Below are 21,842 nucleotides of genomic sequence, written 5' to 3' on the forward strand. Positions count from 1 at the left end.
TTACTAAGGGTCCCGCGGCTGCATTTCTGTCAGGTTTTTCGAGTTTTCGGGTATCGCGCCCCCGGGACAGGGATTTAGAAGGGCATTGTGTAGCACGTGATAAAATTTTGGCGCAATTGCGTTCGATCGGACGCATTCTGACAAACCGCGGGATTTAACTTAAAAATTGTGTCGCAATCCAAGCAATGCAGGATAACGGGTGCACGATTTTTGTGAATCGAGCAGGAGTTCATGATCGTCGGACACTCGGGCACTTCTGTGGCCAGGTAAGTAAATGCCCCCCTTTGAGTTAATATACAAATTTAAAAAATGTACTTTACATTCCAGAAAAAGCCTTTTTTCCTACAAAAAAAAAAATTAAAAATGAAGAGAAAACAACTTAACATTTGTTAACTTTTAACTAGCCTTATGTGTCACATAAAAAAATCACAAATATTTTTAAGGAGGTGCCCTAAAAACCTTTTCAGTTATTAAAGGGTTAACAGGTTCAATTTTATAAAAAATAAATGTAACTTTTCTGGTGTTTTCATGCTATGTTGTAAACCATGTGATAGCTTAGTGTGTTATGCATCAGTGAGGCCGCGCAGACCGCTGGGAAACGACCTGGAGATGCTGCCGGTAAAATCCTGCAATTGTTCATTCTGCTTTCTATCTAACGTCTAATAAAGTTGCTGCAAAAAAAAAAAAACAATCTCAGGGACTCGTTCACGTGACTATAGCCACGCCCCTTCCACTGCTTTTACTTCCCTTTTTTACAAGCAATAGGCCGCTCATTTGCTCGTCATATGACTAAAAAGTAGCGAGCCGGCCAATCAGATAAAGTTTTATTTATTTAGTTACATCGTGGTCATGTGACCGTGACGTAATTTTCCATCTTGCGTGTACAGTGCGCGAGGCCACGCCCCGCCGTTGGCGCGAATCAATTTGAATGTCCCGGGAGCGGTATGGAGCGGGCACGGGCTGCCGGGGGAGAGCGGGGACACGAGGTGCCGGAGCCGTTACTGGCGCTTCAGCAGCAGAGTGCGGAGCTAATAGCGACAGTGGTGCCAATACCAAGCGGAGATGACAAGCCGGAGCCTCCAGCCTGCCCCCGGCTCCTGCTCAGGTAAGACCTGACCCGACTACAAGTTCCAGCAGCCCTGGACACTGCCGGTGGCACTATGCTAACTTCTTAAAGGGGCTGTCTACAATTTTTTAAAAAAGTGGACTGCATCTGCATATGACACTCTTGTGCCTTATCTTCCAGTGCTGAAATGTACCTGCTGCCCCTTCTCTCACCTATGTCTTCATACTCTGTCCTGCTAATGTCCAATTTTTGTAAAAATTCTGGACAACCACGTCAAAGAGGGTTTCCAGGTAAAATCTCTTAAAGGGAATGTCCGGAGGTTAAAAAACATGGCTGCTACCTTCCAAACACTGGACACCTGACTATGGCTTGTGCCAGTATCTCAGCTCAGCTCTATAGAGATGAATGATGCTTAGCTACAATAGCAGACACTACCCACAGGTCCGGAGAGGAGGTGCTTTTTGCATGAAAACGGCCATGTTTTTCAACCTCTGGAAAATCACTTTAACGATTTATAATAATAATAATCTTTATTTATATATCACCATCATATTCCGTAGCGCTTTACAAATCATAGAGGACATATACACACATGAAATTACATTACAGAGTACAAACCGTCATATGGAAAAATAGGAGTGAGGGCCCTGATCACAAGAGCTTACAGTCTATGAGGATGATAGGGGTGACACAAGAGCTTACAGTCTATGAGGATGAGGAGGTGACACAAGAGCTTACAGTCTATGAGGATGAGGAGGTGACACAAGAGCTTACAGTCTATGAGGATGAGGGGTGACACAAGAGCTTACACTCTATGAGGATGAGGGGGTGACACGAGAGCTTACACTCTATGAGGATGAGGGGCTGACACGAGAGCTTACACTCTATGAGGATGAGGGGCTGACACGAGAGCTTACACTCTATGAGGATGAGGGGCTGACACGAGAGCTTACACTCTATGAGGATGAGGGGCTGACACGAGAGCTTACACTCTATGAGGATGAGGGGCTGACACGAGAGCTTACACTCTATGAGGATGAGGGGCTGACACGAGAGCTTACACTCTATGAGGATGAGGGGCTGACACGAGAGCTTACACTCTATGAGGATGAGGGGCTGACACGAGAGCTTACACTCTATGAGGATGAGGGGCTGACACGAGAGCTTACACTCTATGAGGATGAGGGGCTGACACGAGAGCTTACACTCTATGAGGATGAGGGGCTGACACGAGAGCTTACACTCTATGAGGATGAGGGGCTGACACGAGAGCTTACACTCTATGAGGATGAGGGGCTGACACGAGAGCTTACACTCTATGAGGATGAGGGGCTGACACGAGAGCTTACACTCTATGAGGATGAGGGGCTGACACGAGAGCTTACACTCTATGAGGATGAGGGGCTGACACGAGAGCTTACACTCTATGAGGATGAGGGGCTGACACGAGAGCTTACACTCTATGAGGATGAGGGGCTGACACGAGAGCTTACACTCTATGAGGATGAGGGGCTGACACGAGAGCTTACACTCTATGAGGATGAGGGGCTGACACGAGAGCTTACACTCTATGAGGATGAGGGGCTGACACGAGAGCTTACAGTCTATGAGGATAAGGGGGTGACACGAGACCTTACAGTCTATGCGGATGAGGGGGTGACACAAGAACTTAGTCTATGAAGATGAGGGGGTGACACGAGAGCTTACAGTCTATGAGGATGGGGGGCTGACACAAGAGGTATAAGAGCTTGTATAATGGTCCATCCATTCCTTATAAGGGAACAGTAAAAGATTCTGCTGCTTGAACTAGAAATCAGCCGCCATCTTGTATACAAGGTCCAAGGTGAATGTGACTGCAGAGAAGCCTGAAGATTGGTATATATCTGGTGTTTTCCGGATAACAGACGGGAGGAGGACACAGGATGGATTAGTAAATGGAGAGTTGACATTTCATGCAGTTAGTGGGTGTGATATTTCTGCCTAAAGAGATTGGTTTTAAGGGCACGTTTGAAACCTCAGAGATTGGGTAATAGTCTGAGAGTCCGGGGATGGGCATTCCAGAGAATTGGAGCAACTCGGGAGAAGTCCTGGAGAAGTGAATGAGAGGTTTGAATTTGTCCGTAGGATTAGTCATTAATAGGTTATGGATTGGGCAGATCAGCTGCTGCTCCCATTCACTTCAACACAGCTCAAGATTAGATGAATTCTGTATTCACCCGTCATGCGACCTTTCAACCCCCTAAGCAGTCTTCAGCATCATGAAGCTGTAACATTGCATGATGGGTGAATACAGACAACAGATTGTTCTTCTGCTGTTGAGCTGTGTTGAATTCTTCTCCAACAATTCTTACTATGGGATCCATGAACTGGATCAACAGTCTAAAGACCTATATAAGTGTTATATATAAAAAGAGAAAACCACCATATGTCAAAATAGGCCATATATTTTATTTTATCTAATTTATCCAAACATGTTACAGAGATGTAACGACACTAGCACAAGTTAAAAACAATTAAAAGGTAGGAGATGCCACAGTAAGACAAATGGAGCACAGCGCATACAATAATGCAACCTGCCTCTAAAACAGCCATCATTAAATATATGACCTAAATATATATGAAGATCATACCTGGACACTCTGCATTGTAGAAAGATGTATCCGATAAGCTATTGAAGAATATCTGCAATATATACAAACAAATGTGTAATAATAATAGTACTACCTGTAATCACATCCAAGTGCTTGTAGGGGGGGGGGGGGGGGTAAAACTGGAGGCTGGACAGGGCCCCACGCTCATCACCACTGATGGTGACTTCCTCAGGTCTGTTTGTCTTATTGTACCATCTCATACTATTTCATTATTTTTAATGTGTTCTAGTGTTGTCATATCTCTGTAGTTTGGATTAATTAGATATAATAAAATATATTACCTACTTTGACACGCTTTTTTTTTTTTCTTCCATTCACTGTCTATGACAATGAGGGAAGTAGCCAAGTAGCCAAGCTCCGCTATCTCCATCAGAGCCATAGAGATGGAGCCCTGTTCACATGGGGGTCCAACCACTGGAACCCCCACAGACTGGCAAGTTATCCCTGCGTCACAGCTTCATAGGCTGTTACACTGTCTTTCTCGACTACCTGTCTTTCTGTCTAACAGGGAATAGCTCACATGGAAGAAGGCTGCACTTTGTTATCTACAACCTAGAAGATGTGTAAGAATAATTATATCCTAAGGTGTTTTTTTTTTCCCCCCAGGCAGCTGGAGCAGATGAAACGACGGAAGTTTGAGCTAGAAAACCGGATAAGAGCAGGTATAGTATATTTGTGCATAGACAGAAGCACTTATAGTTTTTAGGGGCTGCACCTGACCTGCTCTTGGTAAAATTGTAAATCCATCAACACACGTACAGGCTTCGTTATTGGACAGATACCAAGTCGTCTGCTAACAGTTGCAAAACCTTTGTTTGTGATGTAATGTAGCTTATATCCCGATGTGTGGGCTCCCGGGTCCTCATCTGTGACTGCGGTATTGGGACTTGGTTAAAGAACACATCTGTTATGTAGGATACTGATTCCTTGTGTCTCATGTTTTTTTATTTTACTTTGCAGGAGAAATGACAATAGAAGATTTTCCTGAAGAGAATCTCACCAAGGAATACATGACTGAGGGGTAAGAGTTTTATCTGCAGATCTAATGAGGTCTATGGAATGGACTCCACGTGATACAATAGATAAGGTAGAATCCCTATTGTTTTTTAATCATTAAATGATTAAAGTGTAACCCCTTAAAAATGTAATGCTTATGTAAATTAGGGACATAAGCTACTGTCTCGTAGAGTAGCCGCACCATGTTGAGTGATTACCGGCTACTCCACGCCCCTGTAGTCTGTATGGATGTCCCCTACCAGCTCCTCCTTAGCACACAGCTGCGTGCACTCATCTGCGAAGCTGTAGCTGCGCGATCTTGTTTCTGTAGCCAGAGCTGATTCGCATGCGTAGTACTCCGGCTTCGCAGACGAGTGCTAAAGAGGAGCTTGTAAGCGCTGTTGATACAGGTTACTGGGCTGTGGAGTAGCCTGTACTCCTGTTCACCTGTGCGGCTATTCCACGGTCCAGCCTCCGGTGCTAATTTGCATAAAGATTCCATTTTTTAAGGAGTTACACTTCATTAAATGATTAATTTAAAAAAACCATGGGGATTAATGTTATGGCAAGAACCTACCATTGGATCTACCTTATGGTAGGTTTCCTTTAAGGGGGTTTACCAGCAATTGTCTTGGTTGTTAGTAGCAACAGGACTGTGAAAAGTGCATCAGAGTTGGATAAATTGGGCAGTGTCCGCACACTGTTGCTTTCCATGATCTCTGCATTTAAAAGATCTCAAAAATTTTATGTTTTTATGTTCACGTAATCTTCTATACAATCACAGAACCCTTGAAAGAAACATATGAGACGTCGTCTTTGCTGTTTAACTCCCCCCCCCCCCCCCCCCCTTCATGATGTGACAGTTTCTGATGTTGCAGGAATTCTCCTTGAACTGTCTCATTAAAAAAATGTGTTGGAAATCCACAAGTCATATTTTGAACCGCCTTAATTGTAGGGATAGTTTTTTCTGTGTTTTTAGACTGATACACAAAGGTCTGAGCCTGCTCTGTAATTGGAGCACGATTAGTATGTAGGACGTTGGCAAAACTTAAGTACATTTATGGAAAATGACTTTGTTGTTGTTTTATGGGAATAACAGAATTTAAAGAAAAAAATTCCAAAATTTCCGTTGTTCACTTATATTTGGGATCATTTTATATCCCATACATTTGATGTTCAGTGTGCTATCAATTACTTTTGTTGCATCCATTCTTTGTGTTTTTCTTGTAACAGAATTGTAAATTTAGAAAAAGAAATCGAAAAGATGAAAGTAGCACATCACAACAAATCGCTGTTACTACAAAGGTAAGTCTTGTGTTTTCTCTGTAATTTAAAACATTCAAGCATTCCGATCTAAAATGAAGACTGAGTTGCCTTTAAGTAAATAAAGTAATGGCATATTGTTGAGATGTGCTGTCACTTTATAAAGATCATTGGGCTCCGATGTCTAGCATCCCGTATGTACAGGGGTATTAAATGGAGCCACCACCTCCCCTAAGCATTATCTGCTGGCAGCATGTGGTAGGGAAAGGAGCTGTGATTTCCAACATACCTTTATTAATTATGCCATTTCCAAAATGTTCCTCTGTTAAATACTTCTGTTACTTGAGCAGTTAGTGCTCCCGGGCATTACCTTAGCACCTGGAGCACTTCTATTTCCGCCTTGACCCCCTCCATCTTGCGACACTAGAAGAGGAAAGTGGTCCAGGCAGGTATAGCTTTGCTCTGAGTACTGAGGACATGCCCGGTTTGCACCAACTGCCTCATTGGCATACGGATTAAACTGGGAATATCCGGGTAATAGCATGATGGACACAAATATTAAATATGCGATGGAAATCACATTTCCCCCTCTCACCACGACAGCACCCAACCAGAGAGAGGGATCCGCCTCCAGGGACAGGAAACCCAGACTTCAAATTCTGCGGTACGCCCCACCTCCTTCAGTGGTTTCCTGTCCCTGACGGGGGATCCAGTGAGTCTCGGTGAGGCTCAGGAGTCGCGGTGAAAGGGGGGAATGGGAGTCCCAGGTACCCCCAGGTGGCTGCACAGGTCCCCCGCCGAGGCTTACCGGAGGGTGGTCACTCGGCGGCGGTGGAGAGGTGAATGCTGCGAGGTGCAGCGCAGTCTGTGGGTGCGGGCGGACTCCGGCACGCCTCCGATCCGGAGTGGAGGCGTGTGTGGAAGGGCGGCTGAGCGCTGGCTTCTTCCTCCCCGCGGTGGTCTTCTCCAAAATGGCGCCGACTCCACTTCCGGTGAGGACCGGAAGTGACGCGCCGCCCAGCGTCCACATGGGAGATGACGTCAGAGGCGGGAATTTTAAAAGGAGATCCCACACAGGAGTCCTGTGTGTTGTTTCTAGCACCCACAGCCAGCCACAGGAGTTGCTCCAGTCGTGGATGAAACGGAGCTGTATCCTCACCACTGAATAAGATGAGTTCTAACGAAGGTGGTAGAGAATCGGTGGACACCGCTACGGTAAAGTTTGAGTAGGGGGATAGTCCGCTGATTGGTGAGTGTGGCCTTACCATGCCTTTAAACTGGTTCTGATGATGTCTTATGTGATTCTTATTTTAGAGGGAAGAATCTCGTAAGGGGAAAGCCACTGTAAAGTCTAAGCATCATGCATGTAGAATCTGTGGAGATAATCTGCCTGACTCTTATTTAAAACCTAACTGTGACCAGTGTGTTCAGCGCCTGTTAGCACAAGAGCAGTCAACCTTGTTTGAATCCATGCGTATGCTAATCCAGCAGGAAGTGCGTAGTTCTGTGCAAGAAATAAGGAGATCCCTCAGGTCAGAGAATTCCCCAGGCACTTCCAGGCAGCTTGAAGATTCTGGCCCTAGTTCGGGAGAATCATCTGAGTCAGAAGAGGAGGAGGACAGGTCAGGCAGACCCCTGTTTCCTATAGAGGATATTGATCATCTGGTGAAATTAGTAAGATCAACTATGGAGTTAGAAGATGAAAAGGAAGAACGCTCTGTAACAGACGTTATGTTCCAGGGTCTAGGAGAAAAGAAGAGAAAGGTTTTTCCTATCCATGAGAATATTTCCTCCCTTATCCAGGCAGAATGGCGCAAGGCGGACAAAAAGGTTTTTATCCCTAGAGCTATGAAGCGGAAGTATCCCTTTCCTGAGAAGGAGACAGAGATTTGGGACAAGGCGCCGAAGGTAGATGTTGCCGTTTCTAAAGTGTCTAGAAAGAGTGCGCTTCCAGTTGAGGATTCAGGTGTGCTTAAAGATCCTATGGATAAGAAGGCAGATGGCTTCTTAAGGCGTTCCTGGGAGGCAGCAGCGGGCGCATTCAAACCCAACGTCGCGGCTACATGTGTCTCTAGGTCTCTTTTTGTTTGGCTTTCCCAGCTGGAGGAGAAGATTAAGGCTGGTGCATCCAGGTCACATCTTATCTCGGAGGTTACCACTGCACAGAAGGCCTCTGCCTTCTTAGCCGATGCCTCGGTGGACGCCTTAAGGTTATCAGCAAGATCGGTAGCCTTATCTAATTCTGCCAGAAGGGCCTTATGGCTGAAAAACTGGACAGGTGACCTTCCATCTAAAAGTCATCTGTGTAGTATTCCCTGTGAGGGGGAATTCTTGTTTGGGTCTGCACTAGACAACATCTTGGAAAAGGCAGCTGACAGGAAGAGAGGTTTTCCTAGTACAAGGCCTCAAGAGAGGAAGTTTTTTCGCCCCTCAAGGCGATTTAGATCTCCTCAGAGATCCGGAGACAAGAAAGAGGGGTGGCGACCCTCTAGGAGGTCTAAGGGATTCATGTTTTCCCGGCCTCAGGATTCCAGTAAACATCCCGGTCAGCAATGACGCCAGGGGTCCTGTGGGGGGAAGGCTCTCCCTGTTCAAGGAGGAGTGGAGCAAGATTTCAGGGAGCAAGTGGATTTTGGGGATCATACAAGATGGCCTAAAATTACCTTTTCTATCCCCTCCCCCACAGCGTTTCAAGATAACCTCAGTGGCCGGAAGAGCAGAAAGACAGGCTCTGGAGACCGAAGTAAGATCCTTACTGGGAAAGGAGGTGCTACGGCGGGTGCCACTGCAGGATCGAGGGACAGGATTTTATTCAACCCTGTTCCTTATAAAGAAACCGGATGGCACATTCCGGACCATTATAAATTTAAGACCACTAAACTGCTACCTACAGGTGGAAAAATTCAAGATGGAATCGATAAAGTCAACCGTAAACCTGCTCTTTCAGGATTGTTTTATGGCTTCCATAGACTTAGCGGATGCATATTACCACGTCCCTATTCATCCGGACAGTCAGAGATTCCTGAGAGTGGCGGTGATGATGGAGGGCAAGATAGAGCACCTCCAATTCAGAGCTCTACCCTTTGGAGTGGCGATAGCACCGAGAGTTTTCACAAAACTAATATCAGAAGTGGGAGCCTACATACGAAGATATCAGGGCACCTTTGTGCCATATCTAGACGACTTCCTGCTGATCGCAGGTTCGGCAGAGAAGTTGCAGACCTTCATAAGGGTGGTGATGAAGATCCTACATCGCCTGGGCTGGATGATAAATTTGAAGAAGTCCTCCCTTACTCCGGCCAGATCAAAGATATTTCTCGGCATCACATTAGATTCCACTCAGCAGAAATCTTTCCTTCCTCAGGACAAGGTGGTGAAGATTGTAGCCTCAGTGGAAAAGCTGTACAGACAGCCATCCCCTACCATAAGGGACATTATGAGGACTCTGGGTCTCTTTACAGCGGTAATTCCAGCGGTGCTCTGGGCGATGTATCACGCAAGGCCCTTACAGCTCTTCATGTTGGAAAACTGGAGGGGGGACCAGTCCTCCTTGGACCAGAGGATTACACTTCCCCAACAGATCCTGGATTCCCTGAGATGGTGGCTAAGAGAAGAGAACCTCCAGGCAGGCAGGCCTTGGAGAGAGGAGAACCCCCTATCCATGATTACGGATGCGAGCTCTACGGGTTGGGGAGCTCAGGTCAGGGGACTCTTGTTCCAGGGGGCATGGAACGAGGAATCCAGGAAAAAGTCCTAAAATTACAGAGAACTAGAAGCCATCCTGCAGGCAATCAGACGGGCTCTGCCGATGATTCGGGGGACAGACCTGAAGATTGCCTCGGACAATGTCACAGCGGTGGCGTTCGTGAATCGCCAGGGGGGTACCCGAAGCGGGTCCTTAATGAACCTCTCGCATCAGATTCTAGACCTGGCGGAAGCCAATCTAAGATCAATATCGGCGGTACATATAAGGGGCAAGGACAATCTGCAGGCAGACTTCCTAAGCCGTCATCTCTTACGTCAGGGAGAGTGGTCCCTGAATCGGAGGGTGTTCTCCAAGATAACCAGACTCTGGGGTCAACCAGAGGTAGATTTATTCGCCACAAGAAAGAACAGACAGGTCAGGCTCTTCTGCTCCCTAGACCCGAGAGACCAATCCTTAAGTTTGGATGCCTTCTCAATCAAGTGGAACTTCAGCCTAGCCTATGCATTTCCACCCCTGTCTATTCTCCCGAGGGTTCTGAAGAAGATACGACAAGACCAGGCCAGAGTTATTCTTATAGCCCCCTTCTGGCCCAGGAGGGCATGGTTCTCAGTACTGAGAGATCTATCGATATCAGACCCTTGGATCCTCCCAGAGAGTCACGATCTCCTCTCCCAGGGCCCAGTATTCCACCCGCAGATTGCGAACCTCCATCTGACGGCCTGGAATTTGAGAGGCGCATCTTGAGGGAAAAAGGCCTCTCGGACAAGGTAATTACAACCCTGCAGAGGAGCAGAAAGGTAGTTACCTCTAGGATCTATTTTAGGGTCTGGAGAGTATTCTCAGATTTTTGTTCTCCAGATAAGATAGACTTAGCTCATCCAAATATAGCTAAGATATTAGATTTCCTGCAAGCAGGATTAGATAAGGGCCTAAAACCTGCCACCCTTAAAGTTCAGATCTCTGCCCTTAGCTCCCTGTTTGAGTCCCCTTTAGCCTCTCATCCCTGGATATCTCGGTTCATAAAGGCGGCATCTCGTATGACCCCCTTTAGGAGATGTACGGTGCCCCCCTGGGACCTCACTCTGGTATTAAATTATCTGATAAGAGATCCCTTTGAGCCCCTGGAGTCTTGTTCACTAAAATGGTTGACCATTAAAGTTGTATTTTTGGTAGCAATCACTTCAGCCCGTAGGGTTGGAGAGATATCTTCTCTATCATGTAGAGCGCCTTTTCTCAAGATCTTGGATGACAGAGTAGTTCTGATGACAGACCCGGCCTTTTTACCAAAGGTAGTCTCTAGATTCCATAGATCCCAGGAGATCAGGCTCCCATCCTTCTGCAGTAACCCTTCTACGGATAGGGAAAGGGAGTTTAACAAATTAGATGTTAAAAGGGCCATTGAGCTATATTTGGATAGGACTAAAGATTGGAGAAAATCTGATAGTCTTTTTGTTCTTTTTGGTGGCAAGAATAGGGGGCAGAAGGCCTCAGCGGTAGTTATAGCTAGATGGATTAGGCAAGCCATTAGCTCCACTTATGTAGCAGCCGGTCAGCCGATACCAGAAGGTCTAAAAGCCCATTCCACTAGAGCAGTTTCTTCCTCATGGGCAGAATTTAGAGAGGTGTCGGTTAATCAGATTTGTCAGGCTGCCACCTGGTCTTCTCCACACACTTTCTATAGGCACTATAGGCTAAATGTAGCAGGTGCACAGGAACTTTCCTTTGGGCGAAGGGTTCTTTCTTCGGTTATCCCTCCCTAAAGATCTCATCTATGTTATTCTCTCTGGTTGGGTGCTGTCGTGGTGAGAGGGGGAAACCGGTAATTACTCACCGGTAATTGTGTTTCCTTGAACCACGACAGCACCCTGGGTATTCCCTCCCTTGTAAATTCTTTTCACACTTGGGTGTTCAGTGTTATGTGTGTGTCACAGAGGTGTGAGATTCTCTCATTGAAAGTGATACTGAATGATACGGTGGTCAGAATTAATCGAGAACATTAAGTCCCATACAGTCTCTGTAATCCACTGAAGGAGGTGGGGCGTACCGCAGAATTTGAAGTCTGGGTTTCCTGTCCCTGGAGGCGGATCCCTCTCTCTGGTTGGGTGCTGTCGTGGTTCAAGGAAACACAATTACCGGTGAGTAATTACCGGTTTCTATACCATGATGCCAGGAGATCACAACACTTGGTGAAGGTGGTAGACTGCCTTTAATAAGACTTGTTAAAGTTTAAAGAGTAACTGTAAAGGTTTTTTATTTTTTACGAATTAATAGCTCTTGGGATGGAAAACAACTTTGCCCATTTATTACTTATACTCAGTAGTTTCTTTCCAATAGCCCTCACGTTACCTCATTGCTGTAATGGCTGCCTCCTCTCCATGTGCTGATAAGCCCTATGAATCCGTATGTTGTTTACACTTCCCTCACCTTGTTATTGGCAGTATCCGCTCTATCCAGCTATTAACCCTTAGTGCTCACACAGCACAGGCTATAGACTTCATGTACTAATGATTTCTACCAGTAATTACATGTTGCCTGCTCCTCTATGTGATGGAAGCTGCAAGGGTGTCACCATATACATCCTGTCTTTGCAGTGTTCAGTGGATTTACTTGTGGGAAACCAAATGGATTTAATGCTTAATTATTTTGAGAGAGAACACAAGGCATCATGGGATCTGTGGGCAAGCTAACTGGCCTCAGCTTGAGGGCATAGACTGACAGATATTAATCTCTGCCCACTTGACCTCTGGTGAGAGATTTTTGTCAAACACTTTTGGAACAGAAAATGCCTTAACTTTGGAAAGAAAAGGACAAGCAGCACAAAGTAGGCAAATGTTACACTTTAAGTTTTCACTTGGGTCACCCTCTGTTTGGAAATATAGCCAGCCATATTCATTTGAACAGGGCCAAACAGGTTTAATCTGTATATTTTATTTAAAGGGCACCTACCACCACAAATCTACCTATAAAGGTAGATTGGGTGGTAGGTGGGTCAATGGGACGTGAGGATAGCCTTTTAAGGGCTAATCCTCACGTCCCTGCACTTTTTTAATAACTTTAATTTGGTATTTATTCAAATTTACTTATGCGGCTACCGGGGCGTGGAGTAGCCGCATATGAGATTACATGAGGCGGCTACTCCACGCCCCGGTAGCCATTTTACCCCTCCTACTCACCCATCTTCAGCGCGCAGCTCCGCGTAGCTGCGCGCCCTCGTTTGGCGATCCTGCCGTCTGCGCATGCGCAGAAGAGCAGGCCCGCGCCTGCGCGGTCACAACTCCGAAACAGGCGCGGGCCTGCTCTTCTGCGCATGCGCAGACGGCAGGATCGCCGGACGAGGGCGCGCAGCTACGCGGAGCTGCGCGCCGAAGATGGGTGAGTAGGAGGGGTAAAATGGCTACCGGGGCGTGGAGTAGCCGCCTCGTGTAATCTCATATGCGGCTACTCCACGCCCCGGTAGCCGCATAAGTAAATTTGAATAAATACCAAATTAAAGTTATTAAAAAAGTGCAGGGACGTGAGGATTAGCCCTTAAAAGGGCTATCCTCACGTCCCATTGATCCACCTACCACCCAATCTACCTTTATAGGTAGATTTGTGGTGGTAGGTTCCCTTTAACTTGTAAAGATTCCATATTACCAGTTTAATAACCATTTTGTTTTCTTTTGCAGGATGCAACTATGTGACGCAATACATAATAAGTTGTTGGAGAAGAACAGAGAATCGCAGTAAGTGTCACTGGTGGAAATTAAAAGGGGTTGTCCTATGAAGGTGTGCCCTATAATGTAATATCCTCTCTTGAGAATGGAGTTGCTGTGTCCCCTGTTCAATTGAACCAGTGCTTACAGATATCTATATACAGATCTATATACAGGCAGTCCCCGGGTTACGTACAAGATGGGGTCTGGAGGTTTGTTCTTAAGTTGAATTTGTATGTAAGTCGAAACTGTATACTTTATAATTGTAGATCCAGACAAAAAAGTTTTTGGGCCCAGTGACAATTGGAGTTTAAACATTTTTTGCTCCAATGGGACCGAGGATTATCAAAAAAGCTTCATTACAGACACCTTACAGCTGATCATTGCAGTCTGGGACTATAGTAAAGCATTCAGAAAGCTTCCCCAGAAGTCAGAGGGGTCTGTCTGTAACTATGGGTTGTCTGTAAGTCGGGTGTCCTTAAGTAGGGGACCGCTTGTATATATATATATATATATATATATATATATCTCTCTATCACCATTCCACTCTCTGGCACTGATAGAGAAGCAGCCCTCATGCACTCTTTAACCTCAAAGTATATTTTATGTATTTAAATTGTGAACACCGTAGTGACAAAGTATTACAGCACAGAGTAGGTTCTCCATGTAAGTGACCGCAGGTTCTCTGATCATTTCCTCAGTATTATTTTACATCTGGTCAGCTTGCCGCTGAAGTCGAGGCTGCTATACCCTGCTTCACTGTGTATCACTAGATGTCACAGGCAAGCCAACACGCAAAAGAAAGGCAAGGGAACACACCAATACTACAATAGAAATTAAAAACTAGAATTTTTTTTTTAATAATAATAACAGTATGAAAAAGATTGGATCTTACTTAATTTAGGGCACAGACTCTCTTAATGCCACAGGATCTGGCTGGTATGGCATTACTGTATAACTACAGGACCAGTCCCCAAGGCTATTTACAGGAATTCTTGCAAGCACATTATGTTATAACTTTATCTTTTTTTTTTTTTTTTTTTTTTTATTTATTTTTTAAGCTCCAAGGCTTTTTTTTTTTTTTTTTTTTTTTTTTTTTATTTAAGATCTTTAGAAAGTTGTAACCATCCTGACAACCCTATGGTGGCTAGTGAAAATGATGCCATTTCACTTTTTGGAATATGCTGGAGGAATAATTATATATTTATTATTTATTTATTTTTTTAGGTTGATCTATAACACTATGGAGCATAGTAAGGGGCTCTGCAGTCAGATATTTAAGTCACAGCAGGTAAGCCAAAGCTGCGGGGTTGCTGGGGTATTCTTCTTTAGTAGGAAGTTAAGAAACTACAACTCACATCATAGTATCAAACACGCTGCCTAAATGGTAGAGCAGTTGTGCTTGATTTTGCAGCCTTCACTTATATAAAGTTGAGCCACATGCAGGCCATGTGATGGATGGACATGAAATGACTGGCCTGTGATGTGTAAGTGGTAATTGCAGAATGCTGCAGCTCATCACAAGTGCTACCATCAGGAATACACTAGCTGAGCTATTCATGACCCATCCAATGCTACTAACTACAGACCAGTCTCTAACCTTCCTTTCATCTCCAAACTTCTGGAACGCTTGGTCTATTCTCGACTAACCCGTTATCTCTCAGCTAACTCCCTCTTTGACCCCTTGCAATCTGGTTTCCGCTCTATGTATTCCACTGAAACTGCCCTTTCTAAAGTCTCCAATGATCTCCTGACTGCTAAATCCAAAGGTGACTATTCTCTCCTCATTCTCCTGGATCTATCGGCAGCGTTCGATACTGTGGACCACCAGCTCCTCCTTAGGATGCTTCGCTCCATTGCCCTAAAGGACACTGCACTCTCTTGGTTTTCTTCCTATCTCTCTGACCGCACTTTCAGTGTCTCCTTTTCTGGATCTTTCTCTTCTCATCTTCCTCTCAGTGTCGGGGTTCCTCGGGGCTCCGTCCTAGGTCCTCTCCTCTTCTCCCTCTATACTGCCCCCATTGGATAAACCATCAGCAGATTTGGTTTCCAGTATCATCTTTATGCTGATGACACCCAGCTATATACTTCTGTATGTGACATCACCCCTGCCTTAATCCAGAACACTAGTGAATGTCTCTCTGCTGTCTCTAGCATCATGTCCTCTCTCTTCTTGAAACTTATTCTTTCTAAGACTGAACTTTTTGTCTTTCCACCATCTACTAACCAAACCAACCTTGACCTCTCCATCTCTGTCTGTGGGATCACTGTAGCACCGAGGCCCGCTGTCTTGGGGTTGTGCTGGACTCTGACCTCTCCTTTTCACCATATATTCAATCTCTTGCTCGCTCTTGCTGCTTACATCTCAGAAACATCTACAGAATCCGACCGTTTCTGACATTTGAAACTTCTAAAATGCTAATTGTTGCACTTGCCTTCCACTCGCTAATCTCTCTCCTCTTCATTCTATTCTTAATGCAGCAGCCAGACTCGTCTTTCAGGCCAAACGCTACACGGATGCCTCCAGTTTGTGCCAATCACTGCACTGGTTGCCTGTCTCCTTCCGTATTCACTTTAAAATAATAACCCTCCACCACAAATCTCTGAATAATGCTGCACCTCCCTATCTCTCTTCTCTCATCTCAGTCTATCACCCTTTACGTGCTCTTCGATCTGCCAGTGACATTAGATTAATCACTACCTTAATTCGAACCTCTCATTCACGTCTCCAGGACTTCTCCAGAGTTGCTCCAATTCTCTGGAATTCCCTTCCCCGGACTCTCAGACTAATACCCACCCTCCAAAGCTTCAAACGTGCTCTTAAAACCAATCTCTTTAGGCAAGCCTATCACACTCGCTAACTACATGAAACATCACCTCTCCCTTTAATAGTCCATCCTATGTCCTATCTCCCATCTGTTATCCGGCAAACAGCAGATATATACCAAGCTCCAGGCTTCTCTGCAGTCTTTTTCACCTAGGACCCTGTAAATAAGATGGCGGCTGATGGCTGGTTCAAGCAGCAAAATTTTTATTAATTAATTTATTTTTTATTGCTCCATTATAAAGAATGGCTGGACCATTATACAACCTCTTGTGTCACCCCCTCATCCTCAGTCTGTAATCTCTTGTGAGCAGAACCCTCACTCCTATTGTTCCATATGACTGTTTGTTCTTTGTAATGTATTATAGCTGTATATGTCCCCTATGATTTGTAAAGCGCTACGGAATTTGATGGCGCTATATAAATAAAGATTATTATTATTATTATTATTATTATTATTATTATTATTGGTACCTTTCAACAAACCTTATACTTCCTTTAGCTAAACTTTTAACCATCACTAACTAAAATCTTTTATCTATGCTTTATGCAGATTAACTTCAGAGGCTACTAAGGCGTGGAGTAACCTGGTTGAGTGCTGGGGGCTACACCACGCCCCTGTACTCTCCAAAGTGTAACCTCCATCCGTGGCCCCGCATAGCTCTTCAGTCGTGCCCACATGTGCACAGCAATGTCTTCTTCTTTTTGGCAGTGAGCCGAGTTATTCTGCATGCGTGTGAACGGCTGAACCCGGATGGAGTTTCCACTTTGGAGGGTACAGGGCTGTGGAGTAGCCTTCTCCCCTGGCGCTCGGCCAGGCTACTCCATGCTCCTGTAGCCTTTGAAGTTAATTTGGTTAATTTGCATAATGGATAGATAAAGTTAGTTATGGTTTAAAGTTTAGCTAAAGGCAGTGTGGGGCTTGTTGTATCTACCATCAGGAATACCTCAGCTGGTGTATTCATGATGTCAAGTTTCCTTTAACTTCAATAATCTCAATTTAATGAATTATGTGAAGGACAGGTGATCAGTTTTTTAAATACAGGGCTATCACCTTAATTTTGATCCTTTTTGTCTCCTCTTGAAACTCGTTGAAAACTTTTTTTTTTTCTTTCTTTCTTTAAGGAGACCATCACTTTGGAAGCAAAATGGATTGAAGTCAGGAAGAGAAGGATGGGTAAGCAGTCATTATGCTGCTGCTTCTTCTGTTATTTACAATTTTTCTTCACAACTTAAAATATGTATAATATGTTCATATAATAGTTATTTATTCTGTATGCAAAAAACCAAGCAGACTGCAAAGACCCCCAACAAATGGTTGGAACGGGATTACAAGCTCACTTTTGCTTTGCCAGCTTCTGGTATTGGCTCGTCCCATGAGCTATGATCACTGTTGCATAGAATGTGTTTTGGCCGTGCAGTTTATCAGACTTCAGTCATGGCTCCCAAAATGAGAGTTGGCAGTTAACTCCAATTGTTCAGACATTTGTGCACAGGAGATGAATGCTTTTTATGGGAAAACCACTTAATAACTTCACAGGCAGTGAATAAACCAACCACTCTGGCATGCTGACACGTGTCCCTGAAAGACAATCCATTCTTCTGTTTTGCTTCTAATCTTTTTTTTTAAGAAAAGATCCTTTTAAAATTTTGGCAACAAACCTCAGGGGCTACTGGCTACATCGTAGAATTATTTGTGCCTCCGTTCAGCTCTCTGGCTGTGGAGGGAGGATGTGGACATAACACTGTATGGAGGCATGAATAATTGGCAGATGACTGAGCCAGAAGGGTCGTCTGAGGAAGCCAGGAGCCACTGAGGCTCATTTGCAGAATTTTAAAAGGCTGCCTTTTCAAAAATTAAGCTATTAAAATAAAAAATAAGACTGGATCCTGTTTCAGGAGACCCACACCAGAATGTAAGTGTGCTTGGTTTAGAAACCATCTGTAGCTTCTGGTTATAAGATGTAAAGGAAATCTACCAAAGTAGAAAAAAAAAAGAGAATTGGCCTCATCCCCAATTTTCAGTTCCATATCTATGGTGAGTTTGGTGTGAATGGTGGCAGACATTAGCTCAGTATTAGACCTTCTTTATGAGGTTGCAACTTAATAAGAATATATCCAGACAGTAAGTATACAATATAATTTTGAACAGGTAAAACACCCTGGCAGGCCATGTATTAACTGGAAAGTCTGAATAGACCCTTACACTGCTGCCAATGCTGTACGTGTGATTTTCAGTTTTGTAGAATTGGATTTTCTGCACATTTAATTTTCTTTTTTTTTTTTTTTTTCAAACCGGTTTTGACAGAACTTAAAGAGACTTGTACTAAAGTGTTGGCAGAGCTCCGAGCCATGAAGGAAAGTGAGAACAACTTCTTTGCCCAAATGGATGATGGGAAGATTAGAAAAATAAATAAATATATTGCAAAAGAAATTGATATTGTGACAGTAATTCAGAATGTTTTCCAGGTAACTGTTACATGCATTCCTTCAGTTTATTATTGTTTAAGAGAAATGCATTGTGATTTTAAACATTCCTGCCCATAATGCCATTTCCAAGATATTCCCAGTTTAATCCATATGCAAATGGCACAGTTAGTACACCCAGGCAATGTCCTCAGGACCTGGAGCACTGCCATTTTCATCTCATTGATTTCCTTCTTCTAGTGTCGCCCAATGTGTCTTACAATATGAACCTCATGCTTATGCGGCTGAAGGTAGTGGTCCAGGCACGAAAAGCAGTGCTCCCTGCATTGATGACTCATTAGCATATGGATTAAATGGGAATTTCTTAGACTGCATAAAAGCTGACTTTAAATGTAATTTTGAAATGCTGCTTAAATTGCTTGGCAGTCGGAAATTGTGGTAAACCTTCTCCTGTGTAGAAGTTACATTGAAGTTGGTCTGTTGAAGGTCACACTGTACTTAATGTCACATGCTTTTCTCTGTCTACAGAGACTGATTCTCGGCAGTTCTGTAAACTGGGCAGAAGATCCGAAGCTGAAGGAGACTGTGCTCAAACTGGGCCAGAATCCGGCCTCTTCTTAAGACGTTTTGAATTTTATTATGTATATTTTATTATGTATGTATAGTTATTTTATGTGCATTTTAGAAATTCTTTTTATCTCCCTATCCTGCCCTGGTTTTACAGGTTCTTATGTAACGCAACTTTGCTGCAGATTTATTTTGGATGCGATTTTGTAAGACAAGTAAAAAGAAAAAAAAAATTCTGATATCTGTGTGATATGTGGTACTGTTTAGAAATAGAACATGGAGATGGACATCTGGATTGATGCTGTTCCCTTAAACCCAAATGCATCTCTTTGTGACGAAGTCTGATTCCAGTGTGTGAAATGCTGACTGTATATTTGCTGCAGGGACTGGTTATCTAGGATCTGAGAATCCCTGGGAAATGACTGGTCCATACCATGATCGCTCAATCAGTAGGTGTGCCTAAAATTGTTAGAGGGAACCGGTCACCATATTTTTACTAATACAGCAAGTGACAGGTTCCCATTGAGCCCTACTAACTAACTGACACCCTTCTTTAAGCTGAAGATTGTTTCCCTTATATCCTCATAAATAAACTTTGTTATATTACCTGTAATAGGATGGGATGTGTCTTGCTCGTCCAGACCCTCCCTTCTACACCTCCCCATGTCTCATGCCTCTTCTTAGCAGGTCATGGAGACAAGCTGTGATTTCATGCGATCAAGACATACATGGGGTTGCAAATGTAACAGGGACTTAGATGACCTCACTCTGGTCACATTACATGAAGATTAATAAGCAACAAGGAGGCAGGACACTGCAGTGATCACTGCATTTACTGAACCCCATTACCATCATTTGATTCACATCAGGCGAGTTGCATATAAGTTTACAAACAGATTTAACATTGCAGTCATGTAACGGAACCATTTAGGATAAGGGCAACGCTTTTTTTTAATCATAGTTTTTAATGAAGTATTGATTTTGGCTGGGTTAATTTGAATGACTGGTCTTACAACAGTAAATTCCTAAGACCCCTTAGGTAGGATATGAAATTTACTTTCAACAATACCCTAATTTATGTAAAATCTCAACTGTTTACCAAAAAAACTCAGTTCCCATCTGGCTTGGGGTTCTGTGAGCTACAAGAGACACAGAACTGTTCAAAATCCAGTTCCAGCTATTTTCTCTTTATCTGCTGCATGCATTTCCAATTGTGTCTGTGTCTCCGATTCTGTAGCTCACTGGGCCACAAGGGGCTGCATATTGGAGTCCCTCAGGCTCATTTACATACAAGTTTTCATCCTGGTGTTAGATGTCCTTTAATTTAGTTGAAATAATTAAATAAAAGACATCAGATGATGGGTACATCATTATTGAAGCCGGATGGTTTTTTATATATATATATATATATATATATATATATATATATATATATATATATATATATATATATATCACAGATAAAATTATAAAACATTTTACAGGGCATGCAAAGAGAATTAGATGTGTAGTTGTCAGCTTTGCTGTAGCAAAAGTATAATGAGAGAATGGGCCATTTTTATATTTAGCAGTCACATAGTTAGAGGATAGGGCCTAACTTTGCTTTGTAGGAAAACCCCTTTAATTTCTGTACGGAAGATAAGAAAAATTTTCTTGAGGTGCTTCGTTAAATGAGTGTATATTAAAGCACCGGACCAGGATAAAGCTTATGTGTGATATTACTGTATTTTACAGCCGTTTCTCCCTTCACACATGTTAATACATCCCTCCTGCTCCTCCAGCCTAAGTTGCAGCTGGCATGTTAATGTTAATACATCACTTTCATCCCTTCATTCCCATGTAAATATATTTAGGACATTTACATAAGCATTCCCCCCAATTTACATTAATAAGTTGAAGGAGGAGGAGGCATATGTGGGACATGGGAGTGGTTTCCTAGGGATGGAGGAAGCCGCTCCTCGCTGCCCACTCCCATGGGACTAGGGACACATCTCTGCTTATAGAAAGGTAAGCTTTCACCTAATATATATATTTGACAATGTGCACACTATTCTCTATTGGGACATGGGGGAGCCAGAAAAAGGCTTCCTGGTGACAGACAGGTTACCTTTAAATCTGACCAGTGTCTTCCTGTGGTAATAACTTTTCCACTCTTTAACCCCTTAAGGACGGAGGGTTTTTCGGCTAATTTCTCGCTCTCCAACTTCAAAAATCCATAACTTTTTCATTTTTACGTGTACAGACCTGTGTGAGGGTTTATTTTGTGCGTAACAAATTTTACTTTCCCGTAATGTTATTTATTTTAACATGCCGTGTACTGCGAAGCTGAAAAAAAATTCCAAATGTGGAAAAATTGAAAAAAAACCGCACGTGCGTCACGTTCTTGTGGGCTCAGTTTTTACGACTTTCACTCTTCGCTCCAAATAACACGCCTACTTTATTCTTTGGTTCGGTGCGATCGCGGTGATACCAAATTTATACAGGTTTTATTGTGTTTTAATACATTTTCAAAAATTAAACGAATGTGTACAAAAAAGAAAAAAAATTTTTTGCCATCTTCTGACGCTAATAACTTTTTCATACTTTGGCGCACGGAAATGTGTGAGGGGTCATTTTTTGCGAAATGAGGCGACGTTTTCATTGCTAC

At 43.6% G+C, this 21,842-nt stretch overlaps 1 protein-coding gene across 1 annotated transcript; it reads left to right on the forward strand.

Annotated features, from left to right (window-relative positions):
* The first annotated feature begins 802 nt into the window (after positions 1-802).
* On the forward strand, positions 803-19,808 carry CENPH (centromere protein H). Its single transcript, XM_072137534.1, has 9 exons — positions 803-1,105; positions 4,324-4,379; positions 4,678-4,738; positions 5,947-6,018; positions 13,351-13,407; positions 14,605-14,668; positions 17,327-17,378; positions 18,510-18,670; positions 19,157-19,808. The coding sequence occupies exons 1-9, from the start codon at positions 945-947 to the stop codon at positions 19,247-19,249; spliced, it is 777 nt and encodes a 258-aa protein (XP_071993635.1). The 5' UTR covers positions 803-944; the 3' UTR covers positions 19,250-19,808.
* The last annotated feature ends 2,034 nt before the right edge of the window (positions 19,809-21,842 follow it).

This window comes from Engystomops pustulosus, chromosome 1 (assembly GCF_040894005.1).
Source record: "Engystomops pustulosus chromosome 1, aEngPut4.maternal, whole genome shotgun sequence".
Classification (NCBI taxonomy): domain Eukaryota; kingdom Metazoa; phylum Chordata; class Amphibia; order Anura; family Leptodactylidae; genus Engystomops; species Engystomops pustulosus.